The 16,226-nt window shown below is 60.3% G+C and overlaps 2 protein-coding genes across 2 annotated transcripts in view; one reads left to right on the forward strand and one right to left on the reverse strand.

Moving 5' to 3' along the window:
- Window positions 1–3,572, reverse strand: part of JUNB (JunB proto-oncogene, AP-1 transcription factor subunit) — a 4,060-nt gene extending 488 nt beyond the window's left edge. Inside the window, exon 1 of the mRNA XM_040629248.1 lies at window positions 2,212–3,572. Within this exon, the coding sequence (XP_040485182.1) occupies window positions 2,244–3,287 (1,044 nt within the window). The 5' untranslated portion in view covers window positions 3,288–3,572 and the 3' untranslated portion in view covers window positions 2,212–2,243. The remainder of the gene's footprint in view (window positions 1–2,211) is intronic.
- An 11,448-nt stretch (window positions 3,573–15,020) lies between these two features.
- LOC121102404 (protein Hook homolog 2-like) overlaps window positions 15,021–16,226 on the forward strand; it is a 3,913-nt gene continuing 2,707 nt past the window's right edge. The window contains exons 1-3 of the mRNA XM_040628183.1: window positions 15,021–15,158; window positions 15,670–15,755; window positions 15,825–16,223. Coding sequence (XP_040484117.1) covers window positions 15,114–15,158; window positions 15,670–15,755; window positions 15,825–15,957 — 264 coding nt within the window. The 5' untranslated portion in view covers window positions 15,021–15,113 and the 3' untranslated portion in view covers window positions 15,958–16,223. The remainder of the gene's footprint in view (window positions 15,159–15,669; window positions 15,756–15,824; window positions 16,224–16,226) is intronic.

Raw genomic sequence — 16,226 nt, forward strand, 5'->3', positions numbered from 1 at the left:
AAGCTTGGGGCCCAGTTAATGGTTATTAGGACGGGTCCCTAGGGCTGGAAGAAGAGGGTGGGGACCCAGTCCTAAGAGCAGAACCAAGAGCGGGAGCTTGAGCTACATGCACAGTCCCTGCTCCAAGCTCTGCCCCACTCTAGGTTGGAAGGGCCACCCACCTGCCCCTGGGGTAGAAGGGTGAAGGTCGGGCCGGGAGGCAGGTGTTAGGAGCCAGAGTGTTCCCAGGAGTGCGGTTTGATGCTGTGCATGTTTAGGCAAGTGGTTTTGCCGCTCTAAGCCCCCATTTCCTTAACACAGGACTGACATGCTCATTTAATCCATAGGCCCATTATTAATATTGCTATCCAGCCTAATAACCCTCCAAAACACTCATTTGGGCCTTGGCATTTTATCTACACTCCTTTCCCAAGGCCCTTCGTGGTCTTCCCTGACCTCATCTACCCACTCCTGGTTCACTCGAATCCAGGCACACACTGGTTTCTTGCTGTTCTTGTCCTGGCCACAGGAACTTTGCATGCACTGTTTCCTTTTGCCCAGAACGTTGTTTTCTCAGAGCCTGGCTTTAAATCTGAAAAGTCGCATCATTAAAGGTCCACGTTTCCAATCCATTACCCAAAGCATCACTACCTCATCACTACCTCATCACTACCTGCCTCATCACTACCACTTTGACCTGTTTTTTTTTTTCTCTTGCTAGCACTTACCACCATCTCCGAATCATGTTTGTTTATTGTCTGTCTGCCATGGTCCAGGCAGTGTCTCCAGGGCTAGGTTGCTCAGCATTTCATAAATGAATTAATGAATCCTCTGTTCTGCCCACCCCACCCCTGCTGTTTCTCAGCCTGTGTTTTTCTCTGCCGTTCTGGGGGCTTCCAGCTCCGAAGCCAGCTAGACCCGCTCCGGGCGCACCAGCCGCCCCCCCACCAGCCCCAGCTGCGGCGGGGGTGGGGGGGGGCGTCCCGCGAGAGGGCGGTGACGGCGCCCAAGCAGCCGCCCTGGCAGGACCAGACCTGGCAGTCGCCCTGCTCCCAACCTGGCACCCGGGAGGGGAAATTGGCAGGCGGGCGCCGCCCTTCCTGGCGGCGGTGGAGGGTACCGCGGCAGCAACTAAGGCTGCAGCAACCCCCCGCCCGGGTCAGGTCAGACGGAGCGCGCGTGGGCGCGACGGGTCTGGGACGCCAACCCGATGGGGCAGGCTCTGGGTTGGCTCCGAGACCCAGGAGCATGGCCCTCTCACCGCGGACGCTCTGGACCCAGGCCTGGGGTTTTCCGGGCCCGGGCAGCCGCCTGCCTGGGAAAATCCCGGCCCCCTTCCCGGCGCCGCAGCCCTGCCCGGCAGAGCGGGGGAGGGGATTCCCGGAATCTGCCCGGAGACCGCCGTCGCGTCACTGGACAGAATCGGCCCATGTAGGGGCAGCGCTTCCGCTGCGTCAGCGGGGAAAGCCCCAGCGCGCGCGGCTGGGCGGGGCTGCGCCCGCGCACTGCGCGCCTCGCCCCAGGCATCCTGCCCCCTGGTGATGGGCTGCTGGGCAGCGTCCCCGCCCTGGACCTTCCACCCCCCAGGGATCAGGGGACAAGAGAGGGGTTGGACGCCCGGACTAGGGCTGCAAGATGCTTAGGCAGAGCTGGCGATGAGGACACAGATACTGGAGCAGAGTCACAAACAGGAGTAGGGTGGGGGCAGCCCACTATTTTCCTCCCTCCTCCCGCCCGGCTTGGAAAAAAAGACAACAGAAATTAATAAAGAACCATTTTTTTTTACTTAAATAGATTCAATAAAAAGTCGGAACAACAAACACACACACACACACACAAACACATCTTAAAATAAACTCTTTAGAGACCAAGTGCGTGTTTCTTATCCACAGTACGATGCAGAGGGGGGAGGGTAGGGGGCGGGGGTCCCTTCCCCAGTGTCCCCGCGGGCTTGAGTACCGGGCGGCGGGGCCAGCTCCGCCGCGATCGCCCCCTCCTCCCCTCCCTGTTAAATACACAAATATATTATATTCAATATGAATCGAGTCTGTTTCCAGCAGAAAAAAAAAAAACATACAAAAAAAAAAACGTGGAAGGGGGGCTTGTAAACGTCGAGGTGGAAGGACTGAGCGCAGAGCGGGCGGGCAGGAGTCCAGTGTGGTTTGCGGTGCCCCGGAGGCCGGTGCCCACCGCCTGCCCCCTCGCCCCTTGGGAGGCGTGCGCCCAGTCGTCCTGACTGGGGGGAATGTCCGTACGGGGGGCGCTCAGAAGGCGTGTCCCTTGACCCCGAGCAGCAGCTGGCAGCCGTTGCTGACGTGGGTCATGACCTTCTGTTTGAGCTGGGCCACCTGCTCCCGTAGGAGCCCAGCAGTGCTCGACAGCCCCGCGTTCTCGGCCTTGAGTGTCTTCACCTTGTCCTCCAGGCGCGCGATGCGCTCCAGCTTCCGCTTCCGGCACTTGGTGGCCGCCAGCCGGTTCCGCAGCCGCTTGCGCTCCACTTTGATGCGCTCCTGATCTTCCATATTGATGGGGGACACCGGTGGCGTGGCGTCGCGGCTGCGCGCCTCAGGCACGGTCTGCGGTTCCTCCTTGAAGGTGGAGGCTCCTCGGCCCAGGCCCAGTTGCGCCGGGTGGCCACCAGCAAAGGGTGGCGCGTGTGGGAGGTAGCTGATGGTGGCCGTCGGGTACGAGCTCCCAGTCCCGACGGCGGCCCCGGCGCCTCCAGAGGGCGCAGAGGCTGGGGAATAGCTGCTGAGGTTGGTGTAAACTGGAGGAGGCTCCGGGCCGGCGTAGACGCCCCCGGGCCCAGCCGGGGGCCCCGAGCTGGCGCCCAGGGACACGTTGGGGGGCGTCACGTGGTTCATCTTGTGCAGGTCGTCCAGGGCTTTGACAAAGCCGTCGGCGAAGCCCTCCTGCTCCTCGGTGACGCCGCCCCCGGCGCCCCCCGCACCTCCGCCGCTGCCTCCCCCGCGGGGGTAAAAGTACTGTCCCGGGGGCGTGGGTGTCGTCGTGATCACTCCGTTGCTGTTGGGGACGATCAGGCGCTCCAGCTCCGATGAGGCAAGCTTGAGCGACGCGCCTGTGTCGGAACCCTGGCTGGAAAAGTAGCTGCTGCCACCGCTGCCCTCTGGTCCCGGGCCCCGCGCCCCAGGTGCTTTGAGACTTCGGTAGGGATCGGCCAGGTTGAGCGCCAGGCTGGGTTTCAGGAGTTTGTAGTCGTGAAGAGAAAGGCCGCCCGGAGCCCGGCCGTATCCCGCTGCTGCGTATGAGTCGTCGTGGTAGAAGGGCTGTTCCATTTTAGTGCACATCCGGGCGGCCCAGGCGGTCTGGGGGGGGGGTCCCTGCGGGGCCGCCCCGGGCCTCGCTGCGGCGAGAGGCGCCCTGTCCGCGACGGTGGCTGGACTGGGTAGCTGGACGCGCGTTCCCAGGAGCTGGCACCGGCAGGGAGAAGCCAGCCGGAGGCTGTGCGCGGAGGCTCCGTGCGGCTTCTCGAGCCCTTCTGCCCCTGTCCGGCGCGCTCGCTTTCCTGGTGTCGCTTCCCCCTGCTCCCCGCTCCCCGCTGACTCCGAAGCTGGCCTGGCCGCGCTCAAGGTCCCGGCGGCTCAGCCTGAGCCACACGCCTTTATACGGCTATTGTCAGCTACGGAAGTGCGCTCCGATTGGCCGTCGCGCGAGCCGGGCCCCCGCGCCCCCCTCCTCCAGCGTGGGGAAGGGGAGGAGGCGGCTCGCGTCACTGTCAGGAAGCGCGTGTCCTTGTAAACAGCGGCCACGGGCTGGGTGGCTCGGCGCGGCTGCTGGGGGAGGGGCTCAGAGGACCCCGGGGTGCGCGAAGAAGGGGGTGCTGGTCCGAGACACACGGGGAGGGACTCCAGGGAAGGCGATGATTCCCCTGGATACGAGGAACTGATACAAAGCAAGTGTGTGTGTATGTGGGGCGGTGGGGAGGTCTCCAGGGTGTACATGAAAAGGCTTGGGGGAATCGGAGTATCCGAGAGGGGTTGGAGGGTTGATTATACACTGGGAGATCCCACAGAGGTGAGACAAGAGCGTTAACCAGGGTAAATGAGGGAGGGGTAAGGAAATACCTGATTCAGTAATTGTGTGGGGGTCCTGAGTACAGAGGGGTTAAAGGACTTTAATTTTACTGGAGGGACTAAACCCAGGAAAAGTGAGGAGGGGAAAAAATCAAAAGGGTAAAGGGAGGGGACGGAGGATCCATTACACGAAAAATGAGTAGGGGTCCTTAAGTCCGTGAGAGAGACGGAGAGCCTCCATAAGGGGAAGGATTTGGGGGGAATCTAGACATGCAGAAAGTGAGTGTTCCAGGTATACTGACTCAGGGGACATATGGGGGGCGAGAAGATGGGGACACTGTTAGAGGTTGGGCATCACTAGGGTCATCTGCAAAGCCCTGATGAAGAAGAGTTAAAAGAGTCGGGACACACCTTCAGAGCTGAGATGATGACACAGGGTCTCCAGTAGAGACTTTGAGAGGAGGGGTTTTAAGGATCCCAGGGATTTGGACTACTGGATCTTCCATGATTGGCACCCCGTCTTGTGGGTTACTTCTAGACGCCTGTATACTTTGCTCCCATCTCAAAGCCCTCCCCCAGTGACCCGGGTCTAGACCGACACCGCGTCGACTCCTGGTGCCTGAACCTACCCCGACGGCCGGGGCGCGGTCGCCCAACCCCACTCCTTCCTTAGAAACAGGCTGGGGAAAGAGCGCAGCGGCAGGAAGTGTGGCAACAGCCCCCGGGGAAGGAGCCCGGCCCTGCCTCCGTCACTCGGATCCTACGGGACCCTGCGCCCCGCCCTGGGTCCTGTCGGGTTCTGCGCCTCGGAAGAGGAACGTGGACGTGCGACCCCGGCGGAGGCCAGGGTGCGCAGAACACGCCCAGCTGCATAGGCCCCCAGTCACTGTACCCCTCCCCCAGCAATGGTTCAGCCCGCGGCACCCGCAGGCAATCGCGGAGGCCGGCATTCCGGGGACGATTCCATTAGCCCGACAGAGGGGGACGCACGGGGAGCGGGCCTGGTCGCCATAGCAACAGGCCGGAGTCCGCGGGCAGAACTGGGGGCGGGGCGGCCCCGGGTGGCTCTCTCCCGCGCCCATATAAGGACACAGGAAGGGGTGGGGCCAGCGCCGTCCTGGGGCCGTGAGCCAGGACCCGGGAGCCCGGGTATCTGCCAGGTCCCAGGGCGCGCCCGGGCCCCCGGACGGCTAGTCCCGACCAGCCCCGCCGCCGCCCCCGAGGCCCCCACGGCCGCCTAGCTGGGCCCCACCCAGCTGCTCTGGGGCTGCGTCCTGCCGGGCCCGGCCCGACCCAGCCTGGCAGGTCCCCGCCTGCCCGCGGGCCTGGGTCGGACTTCGCCCCCGGCCCGACAGGGCGCGGAGGGGCGGGCCAGTGCCTCAGGCGCCCCCGGCGCCGGGGCGGGCTGGCACGACTGCCTCCTTCCTCGGGTGGGGTACCCTTCCTTTACAGCAGGAGGTCTGGGCCTCTTCCCCCACATCCCTGGGGGCTGGAGTGCCCCTTCCCTCACACCAGTGGGCGAGGGGCCCTACTCCTGTTTGAGTCTAGGGGTCCGTCAACCATCCAGAATACCTAAAAAGGGGGTCCCTTCCCTCTCCAGGGTGTCTCCTTCATCCAGTCAGGGGAAACCAGAAGATCCAAGGGGCGAGAATCTGAGGGAACTCAGTGCCCCTATCCGAGCACTATATGGAGGTTTAGATGGTGAGGCTCCAAGTTAGACCTAAGTGGGACTTCCAGGCAGAATGTGAGCCACTAGAACAACAGGTGAAAGATCAGTCTTTCTCTGAGAGAGGGAGGCCTCTATCTTCTGGGAGGATGGAAGTTTCTTTAGGGTAGAGAGAGGCTGAGAGACAGGGGCTAGCCTGCCTTTGTAGGGCAGGCAGAGAGCACACTTAAGTGTGAGGGAGAGAAGGAAAATGAAAGAGGCAAAAAAGAAACTGAGCTATGTGGGGGCAGGGGGAAGTCCAGCAGAGCAGTGAAGTTAGGGAGGAAGGTCCCATGAGAAGCTGGGGGTATCCCCATCTTTGGAGGGTCCTTGTGACCCCTGGGTGCTCCCTCCCCTCCTCCTCTTGCTTGAACTGCTCCCCTAACCCCACCCCAGGCTCAAGGGAGATTCCAGCGGCTGGCCGCTGAGTCTGGCGGGCGCGCTGCCAGGCCTGTGTCTCCCGCCCATGCTAATAACTGCAGCTGACATCTGGCCGGGCCCTGCGGGGGCGCAGCGGGCAGCGTTGGGGGGCTGGGCAAGTCTGGCCCAAGGGCAGCATCTTGGGAAGCCAACCTGCAGGTCCCGCAGGCCAGGAGGCCACAGTGAATCAGCCCTGGCCGGTGCTGAGGTTGGGCATTGGCAGGGGAGTCCTGGACGGAGGTGAGGCTGGCCCAGAGAGGGTCGAGATGGAGGACAAAGATGGAGCAAGGAAAAGTGGATGTGTGGGGGCGGGGGTCAGGGCAGGGAGACATGCCCAGAGAGACAAACCGGGGGCAGGGTTAGCGTCATGCAGACTAACAGTGAGACTCAGAGACACTTAAGATAGGCAGACAGACTGAGAAATAATAATTATTATTTTAATAGCTAACACTTATATGGCTCTTACCATGGGCCAGGCACCCTTCTAAGCGGTTTAGAGAGAGTAACTCATTGCCTGCCTCCAACAACCCAAAGAGATGCATGCTATTTGTATCCCTATTTAACAGACAAGAAAACTGAGACACAGGAAGGTAAGGAACTTGCCTGATACCCCATAGCTACTAGTACTGAAGTCAGAATATTATAACCTGAGCGGTCTGGCTCCAGAGTATTAGCCACTGTCTTGTGGATTTTCACAACCAGAGAGGCATTTATGCTGTACCAAGTGTATATCAAGCTCTGTGGGCCCTTTCCTGAAGGGTTTCCTTTTAATCTGCAGAGAAATGGAGCTGGGCACAGGGCAGAGGGGAGGGCGTGGGGGTGGGAGCAGGCTAGCATATTGAAGTGGGCTCGGGTTGCTCCGTGTCCTCTCCATGGGTGTTTGAGCAGGGGGTGGGGATTGGGCCGCCAAAGGAGGGCGGGGGCCCAGCCGAGCTGGTACAGCCGGTTCCAGGCCCCTGCCAGTCTCACCCTTGTGGCCTGGGCACCACCCCCTCACGCCGCCCCGCTGGCGCCAAGGCCGGCTGTGAGGAGGGTGTAAGGCTAGCCCCCTCCCCCACCCAGCCTGGGTGCCCAAACTGGCAGCTGGGTACTGCCCAGCCCCTGGGCTTCAGATCAGCATCTGGCTGAGGAGTCTGTGCCCAGACTTCTCCAACGCCCAGGGGCCTGGGGCCTGGGGAGTGGAATAAGGAGGAAGTTCACCCACCCCCACCCACAGGTCTCTCTGGGGCTTTTGGCTTTGAGGGACTTCTCCTTCTTATAAATAGCCTGGTGACCCCCTTGCCCCAGCTCCACTGACCGACCAGGCCCTCACCAGGAAACTGGGCTGGGGGCTGCCCGTGAGTCAGCCAGTGGGCAGGCCAGGGCAAGAACCCACAAGTCATAGCACCCAGCCTCCGGCGTCCCTGCCCCTGGGTGTGGACAGACAGCTGGGCAGGAAGAGGCTGAGAATCACAGAGGCCCTCCCCCAGGAACCCCTGGCCTGCCAGCCACCTCCCTCCCCCACCTCTGTGGTTTGGGGGTCCCTCACCCCCTCTCCTGGAGAGGAAGCTTCTGGGTTTTCTTGGAAGCAGGAAGAAGAGTCTTGTCTCCTCAGGCTGACTCAGCTGGGCATGAGGGGAGTTTCCCACAAAGCTACTTCTGCCCCCGCCCCTGCTGCAGAGGTCTTGGGGGGCCTAAACATGGCTGACATCCTGGGTGCCCCCTTTACAGGGGATGTGGTGAAAAAATAAGCCCACACCCCACCAAGGACTGAGGCTGATGAGCTGGGCCTCCTAGGGGAAGTGACAAACAGCAGGGAGGGAAGTGGGGGGGATGTTTGGAGAGAGGAAGCACCAGGATGGGGGGGGAGCCCGCAGAAACAGACTGGGAAGCACAGAGCCCCACAGCACCTCAGCATGGTCCAGGAGTGCGTGTGTGTCTGTCGGCTGTGGGTTTGCGTGAGGCTGGCCTGTCAGGGCGTGTGAGAGTGTGTGTGAGGCCTGTTTCCTCAGTGCATGTGTCTGTGTGTTGGCTCAGCCCAGCAGGGGTGTGTAGGGCCTGTCTGCTTTGGAGGCGGGAGGTGGGTGAGTGTGTGTGCGTGGTCTGTGCAACAGGTTGCATGTGGCTGACCCATACGCATTTGTTGTTTTGGAGTGCATATGGCCAAACTATTCGTGCTTGGTGTGTATGTGTGTTTGTGTGTGTGAGGTCCACAGCTTGCCTGTGTGAGGTCTGTGTGTGTGTGAGGTCTGTGGCTGGTCTGTACGTCTATGTGAGCTCTGTGGCTGTGTGTGTGTGTGTATGTGTGGCTGGTCTGTACGTCTATGTGAGCTCTGTGTGTGTGTGTGTGTGGCTGGTCTGTACGTCTATGTGAGCGCTCTGGCTCTCTGCGTGTGTGTGTGTGTGTGTGGCTGGTCTGTACGTCTATGTGAGCGCTCTGGCTCTCTGCGTGTGTGTGTGTGTGTGTGGCTGGTCTGTACGTCTATGTGAGCGCTCTGGCTCTCTGCGTGTGTGTGTGTGTGTGTGGCTGGTCTGTACGTCTATGTGAGCGCTCTGGCTCTCTGCGTGTGTGTGTGTGTGTGTGGCTGGTCTGTACGTCTATGTGAGCTCTGTGGCTCTCTGTGTGTGTGTGTGTGTGTGTGAGGTCTGCGGCTGGTCTGTAGGTCTATGTGAGCTCTGTGGCTGGTGTGTGTGTGTGTGAGGTCTGTGGCTGGTCTGTACGTCTATGTGAGCTCTGTGGCTCTGTGTGTGTGTGTGTGCGCGCGCACACGTGTGCTAGTCGACAGATTCTGTCAGGGTGTCTCTGTGCCAACGTGTTTATGAATGTCCGACTATGGCTTGTTCATGCCTCTCTGGGCTGGGTGTGACTGTCTGGCCAGACCATGTCTGTAAATATGTCCGTTTGTCTGCTTGCATCTGTCTAGCCTGTAGGTGGGTCTGAGTTGTGTGTGGTGGTGCTGAGGTATTGTGTATCTGTGAGGCTGCATCTCGGTGTCCCTTGGCGCCTCGGGAGTGTGTGTGTGCGTGCGATGTGTGTGGGAGGCTGGGGTTCTCTGTCACAGTGTGTCTGTGACCTCTTCATCCACCTCTCTATAGGTTTAGGTTGGCCTCTCTTGCCTCTGAATACCTTGCTGAAGACTACCAGGTCTTGTTGGGGTGTGTGCGCGCGAGTGTGTGTGCACACGCACATGTGGTCCTTTCTCTCGTGTCAGGATCTGACAGCATGTGCGTGCGTGTGTGTCTGAACATCTCCCATGCAGCAGATGTACCTATGCTGAAAGCAACTGTCCCTACTCTCTGAGTCTATCAACATGGGTTGTGTCGTCTGCCCATGTCTGACACCCAGTTCCCTAGGTTGCTCTCCTGCCTGTGTGTCTCTGGCCCGTCGTATTTGTCTCAGTGTGAGTGAGCGTGGCACTGTATCTGCTGGGCTGTGTGCTTGTCACCTGAATGTCTTTCTGTGCCTGTTTGTCAGTGTGTCCATCTTGCCTGTGTGCCCAGTTGACTTATCTGTATCACACGCACCCTATGCTTCTGACCTGCCAATGTCTTCATACATTTGGCAGCGTTTCCGTCTTGCTCCTGAGTCTGCCCTGTCACTGCCCTGTATGTGACAGCTGCTGCTGGGTCAGCTTGCCCAGATGTGTGTCTGACCCTGTCGGTGTGTCCCTGGTTGGCAGTCTCTCTGTGGCCAACGTGACAGGAGTTTGTGTGTCTGGACTGGCTCTCTTTTGGGGTGACTCTGTGTGTATATTCCTTGCCTCCCCCTCCCCCAAGTCTGGCCACCCTGGGTCATGTTTACTCTGCCCCCAGCCGATTTCTGCCCTGCCCGGGGAGGGGCTGACCCTCCAGTCTGTCCAGCCAGCAGTCCACAGGATGTTCCCCAGACGCTGTCTCCGCCGACATCCCCTCCCTCTGGCCACCCCTGGGTCAGGACCCAGGCGTCCAGGGCAGCGGGGGTGGGGCTGCAGCGTGTGTGGGGGGGTAGCCTGTCAGGGCCCCGGAATGAGGGTGGGAGGTGGGGAGGCAACGGGCCCAACAGGTTCCGCCTCATTCCTGCCCCGCCTCTCACTTCCTGGGTGCCCGCCTGGGGCAGGGGGTGGACGGGATGAACCCCATGGCCTCAGAGTGCCTGGGTGGGGCACGGCCCGCCCTGCAAGGACTGGCTTCTGCTGGGGATCTTGACACCCAGGCCTGAGAGACAGGAGGAACCTGGGTCCTTCTGCCTGCCTGGCCTCCTATTGCTGTGCTCAGCTCAGGATGCTAAGCGTCCCCTCTATTATTCACCTAATTCCTACAACAACACAATGGGCCGGGTATAATTATCCCCCATTTTCAGATGGGTAAACTGAGACAGAGACAGCAATGATGGCAGAGGCAGGATTTGAACCCAGCTCTGAATGCTACCCAAGACCCCCAGCCAGCTCACCAACCGCTTTCCTTCACTTCTCTAAAAATGGTACATGTAGGGTGGAGTGTAAACCCAGGCCCCCATGAGGCCTGGCTCAAGGGGGCGCCCGGCTTGTTCTGAGTCAAAAGGGGCCCCTGTTTGAAATGAATAAGAAAACGGCTTTAACCGTTTCATCGCCACGATGGGCTCTGCCAAAACTTCCTGTGGGCTGGGGGGGAGGGGTGGGAGCTGGGTTCCCGGAGGCCTGGGCTGTGGGGGGAGGCCCTGCCAATTCTGGGGTGGGAGGAAACACCAACACCGACCTTGGCGAGGGCTGGCTAAGGGAAGACACCGTCAGCCCCTGAAAGGGACGCCCGTCCCCCCGGAGCGGAAGGTCCCTAGAACTTGGTTCTCAGCCCCCACTGCCTGGAGGGGGTCTCAGAGTCCGCAGCCCCCTCCCCAGGGGCCTGACTCACACTCGGGGAAAGCCGCGAAGGGTGAGTCACGGGGGTGGAGAAGGGGGAGCAAGGTCGGCTGCGGCCAAGGGACCCCCGCGCTGGCCTGAGTCACGCATGCTCCAGTCTCGCTGACCCCAACCCCCTTCCCCAGAGACCCGGAGCGGGAAGCGCACTGCCGATGGGCTACAGAGCTGAAGGAAGAAGGGGGGAGGGGGGAAGCACGCGTCAGGCCGCGCGGGCAGCTCCGGTTCCCATGGTAACTGGGTGGTCTCTCAGCTCCAAGGAGGGGGGAGTTCCTCTCTCGGCAGGGACGGCCCCCGCGCGCCGGGGAAGCCCCCGCGCGCTCCGTCAAGGGGCCACAAGTTTCAGGTCGGGCAGGAAGGGGTTAACGGCGGCCCCCTCCCGGGTTTCACCCGCGCCCAAAGCCTGGGGAGGGGGCGGGGCTATGCCCCCGCGCGCCCAACCCCCACGGCCGCCCACGCCCACGCGCACGCAGCTAGCCCATCCCCCCCGCGCTCGCACGCACGACCGCGTCGGGCTCCACGCATGCAGCGACCCCCGTCGTGTCTCACGTCACGCACGACGCACGCGCCCCCGCAGCGCGGGGAGGGGCCCCTCCGAGCGTAGAGCAGCGGGACGTGCGGCGTTTGGTGCCCACTGCGCACATCTCCGCCTCCGCTGAGCATGGTGTCCTGTGTGACTTTGACACGCCCCCCCATACACAAGGTCACAAGCTCTCCGATGACCCACAGTATTACAGGGACACAGGATACACCTGCCATACATCGGCTCAAACCTTCACTAGTCCAGCCAGCCCCGCAGCAGACACGGACAGGGTCACACCGACACACAGACACACACAGAGACCCAGATGGTTACACACGCACACCTGTTATTTGTGTATGGAGACAGACAGGGCCATCTCCATACACAGATAGGCGGTATGTATAGGTACTCCGTAAGGCCACACCGTCATCATCAAGACAAAGTAAGACACAGATACAAAGTCTCAGACACCAGGACTCCAGTTCCAACACAGCCATGCCTCTCACATAGAGATCGTAAAGGCACAGAGACACATGGTGGGGACAGAAACGACAGTCATGCCGTCACACGGTCATCACAAATAGGGTGCACAAGTTAGAGTCACGGACAAACCCACAAGGGCACACACAGGGACACTCCGATTGTCATGGGGATGTGGACAAATCAAGGACACACATGTCAGGGTCATGCTATCATAGAAAGCCACATGGAGAGAAAAGACATGGTCACACAAAAACAGAACCTAAAGCCACATTGAGGTACTGATTGTCACACACTTCTCATATAAAAAATGACACAGGGATGTAGACACACAGCAAGGTTGCGTAAAGAGAAGCATTGTGCCCCAGTCCCCATCAGCACCCCCACCACCAAATCACACACAGTCTGTTGCATAAATTCCTAGGGCCCCAAGACACAGGTGGATGCAGACGGAATGCCTGTGCACAATCACAGATCCACCATCTCACATCTACATAAATGAGAGCACACTTTACATGGACTCTCTCTCTCTCTCTCTCTCTCTCTCTCACACACACACACACACACACACACACACACACACACACACGGAGGAGGACAGGATGGGAGTTCCCGGCGGGATGTCAGTGTCTTTAGTGCAAAAGGCCTGCCAGAGTCCCTTCTGGTACCGAGCATGGTGTCCACCCTGTAGCTGTGGTCAGCCCTGGGGAAAGGGCATCATCCTCCAATTGTGTGCACCCAGGATCCCCATCCTGGCCTTCATGACTGGGTCTCTGCCCAGATGTGAAGGCCGGAGGGGACGGGCCGGGGTCCAGCTGTGGCCGCAGGGAGGGGCTGAGTCACCAGCTTCCCAGCAGTACAACCCAGGCTGGGCCCAGCTGTTCCTGGAAACAGGCAGGAGGGGGTGGGGTCTCCAAACCAGCTGGGGGCTGCTGGAGCCCACCCACACTCTCTGTCCCTACTAATGGAGGCCTCAGGGGCATCCCCCAAACTTTGGGGCTCCCTCCACCAAAAATGGAGGTTTGCATCTTTCCCCAAAATACAGAGTTCCTGCCCCAAAATGAGGGCTTGTGAACCCTTTCTTTGAAGATACCCGGATCGTCCCCAACAGTCGGGCTCCCTGCATCCCATAATAGAGATTGCCGCTCTTCCCTGCCAACATCGAAGCTTCCTTTCCCCACAAACATAAGAATCCCTGCCGCCCCAAATGGAGGGTTATGGCTCCTCTCCCAAACTGAGGGCACCCAGACCTTTCTTTAAATCTGGGGACTCAGGTCACTGAACATCTAATCTAGAAAGCCCATAATATCACATTAGAACAATTTAAGTCCATGCCCCAATTATTTGGATTCCCAGATTCTTCCTACACATCAAGATCCCTGCAGTTTTTGCAAATATTGGGGATCCCACCCCAAATATGTGGCGGTCACAGCATGTCCCCCAACAGTGGGCAAACAGGTCCTCCCACAAATATTCCCAGTACCCCCTGCTTGTAACAACCGTGGTTCCCGGCCCATCTTCCACTTTTACCTGGGGGTAGGGTGGCCCCATTTCCCCCTATTGGCAGCGCCCTGTCCTCCGGTGGGTGCGGGAAGGGGGAGCCAGCGGCAGTTGTTCCCACGCCCGCCGGAAGGCAGCCCAGTCCGGAAGCCGGCACTGCCGGCCCTTGTCCTCTTCCCTCCTCCTCCCTCTCAGCCCGCTCCCAGGGTTGGAGGCCGAGAACAACGCGGGAAGAGGGTGTGGGGGTGTAGACGAGGCCGGGAGGCCCCAGCGTGCGTGCGGCTGCGCGTCTGAGTGGGCTGTAACTGGGTTTCTGATGGTAGAATGACTGCTCCTGCGATGCGGCGTGGGGGCTGCTCTCATCTTGCTAAACCCGCTTCAGGGCAGGGTCGCCAGAGCCAGACTTAGGGTTGGAGAGAGCAGCGCCCCTCCCCTCAGACCTAGACCCTCCCCCAAAGCAGAGCCCGCCCCTCCCTCCAGGTACAGCTAATAACCTCTAATTTACTGCTCATTACCTTGCCCGCCTCGTGGGAGAGGAGCTGCTGAGGTATTCTGGCGCCAAAGGGTGCGGGCCGGGGCTTTACCCCTTCACCCAAAGCCAACTAGAGCCTCTGTTTCCTTTCCTGCGACCGGGAATTAAAACAGCCCCTGCCCCCTAGGTCTTGGGGAGATTTCAAACGCCTATATAATTCAAATCCCTTAGCGCAGGAACTGCATACTCTAGACACTCAATAAATGGCGACTGCAATTTTATTAACTACTATTGTTATCACTTTCCTTTGAGCCCCCTCCACCGCCCGGGCAGGGTCTCTCTGAAAGGGCACATTGCTTCCCCGCAGGCTGCGCTCCTGTAGTCTGCGCGCCCCCTGGTGGGTCCTGGGGACTAGGGCGGCCTGATCCTGGGATCTGAGGCTGGAGGACTTCAGGGGCGCGGGGTTGAGGGTGGGGTGGGGTGGAGTGGGCGCAGTGCAGGAGCAGCTCAGTGGAACTGGATCCATACTGGGCAAGTGTGTCTGTCCATCACCCAAGACCTGAGTCTGGCTGATTCATTCTGCCCTCGACCTAGGACCACGCTCGTCTCCCCTTGTTTACCCCTGAGTCAAGACTCCCAAGTCACCTCCACCGGGGAAGACCCCTTTAGGATCTCTCCTCGAAGTCCACAGAATGTGTTCTGGCCTGCCCTTTCCCGCGTAGATAAAGGCTCCGATACGGTGGTTAGGCAGCAGAATTTCTTCCAGCTGAAGGGAAAGGACATGAATAAGCCCGTATAACAGAGTGGGATAGCTCCGCCTCACATGATGAGGAATTATTGTGAGGTCTCCGCTACCCCCAAAAGAGCCAAGGAGGAGGGGTACCGGGTCCATACTTGGGTTGTGCAAGCTTGGCCCAGACTGACCCCTAGCGGCAGGGCGGGCGCCCGACGGCTGCCCGGATCCAAGATGGGGGAACTGGAAGTCCGATCGGGCGCCGGGAGATCACGTGTCCGGGGCGGGGCCTGCGCCTAGGGGGCGGGGCGGGGCGGCGCTCTAGGCCGAGCGGGAGGTCGGGGCTGCGGGCGCTCGCTGGTGGCGGATCAGGAGGTGGCGGGGCTCCGCTGCCGGGGTCGAATCCGATCGGGAGCCATGAGCGTGGACAAGGCCGAGCTATGCGGGTCTCTGCTCACCTGGGTAGGTCGGGGGCGGGGCCAGGGACAAGTGTGCGCCCCCTCTTCTTGCCCGGGAACCCTGGCCTTGGCTCTGTCTACCCCGCTGTTCTGGGGCTGGAAGGAGGAAAGGGTGGTGGGCTTGCAGGGCGGTTGGACTCTGGCCTGAGCACCCGCCCCCGTCACGTGGCATGTTTGCGTGGAAAGAACAGGTGAGACCCCGCCCCTTCGCGGCTGGGTCACGTAGGGCGAGGGCACAGGTGAGCTGGCCTGGTCACGTGGGGCCTGTGGGGACCAGGTGACTCATGGTTCCGCCCTAGCCTGGTCGCGCGGGGTTTGTTGAACAGAAGTGAAGTGAGGCCACGCCCCCTCCAGTTCCAGGTGTGCAGAGGCCACTCCCCCGCGGAGCTGGTGTGAGATAGATCAGTCCCCGCCAACCGTGTGAGGTTCCTGCTGACCGGGAAAGTCTGCAAAAGGGGAATGGTTCTGTTCTTCCAGGCCCTGACTGCCCGTTGCCCTTTCCTCTCCCTCCCCAGTTGCAGACGTTCCACGTCCCATTCCCCTGTACCAGCCCCCAGGACTTGAGCAGTGGCCTCGCCATAGCCTATGTGCTGAACCAGATGTGAGTGGGGCTGAGGGGGAGGGTCCCGAAAAGGTCCCCCAGCAGCTCATCCCACTTTCTCGCCCCCAGAGACCCTTCCTGGTTCAACGAGGCATGGCTCCAGGGCATCTCAGATGACCCAGGTCCCAACTGGAGGCTGAAGGTGACAGGTGGACTCATGACTGGGAGACAGACTGGCGAAGAGATAATCAGGGAAGGCTAAGCTAGACATGTCCTGGGTGATGGGTCAGCTAGACACATGTCCTGGGTGATGCACAGACTTGGCTAGGAAGAGGGACAGATGTCTGGTGACGAGCCAACTCTGTTCTTTCTTTCTCCTATGGAAGAGGCCTGGGTGTGCAGCAAAGACTAACAAAGACAAAAACCTGCACACACACACACACACACACACACACACACACATTAACTTCCAATGGCAGTAAGTTCTATGAAGACAATAAAAGCAGGGCCATGAGAGAGGGCAACTAGGTG

This window comes from Ursus maritimus, unplaced genomic scaffold (genome assembly GCF_017311325.1).
Source record: "Ursus maritimus isolate PB19 unplaced genomic scaffold, ASM1731132v1 scaffold_14, whole genome shotgun sequence".
Lineage (NCBI taxonomy): Eukaryota > Metazoa > Chordata > Mammalia > Carnivora > Ursidae > Ursus > Ursus maritimus.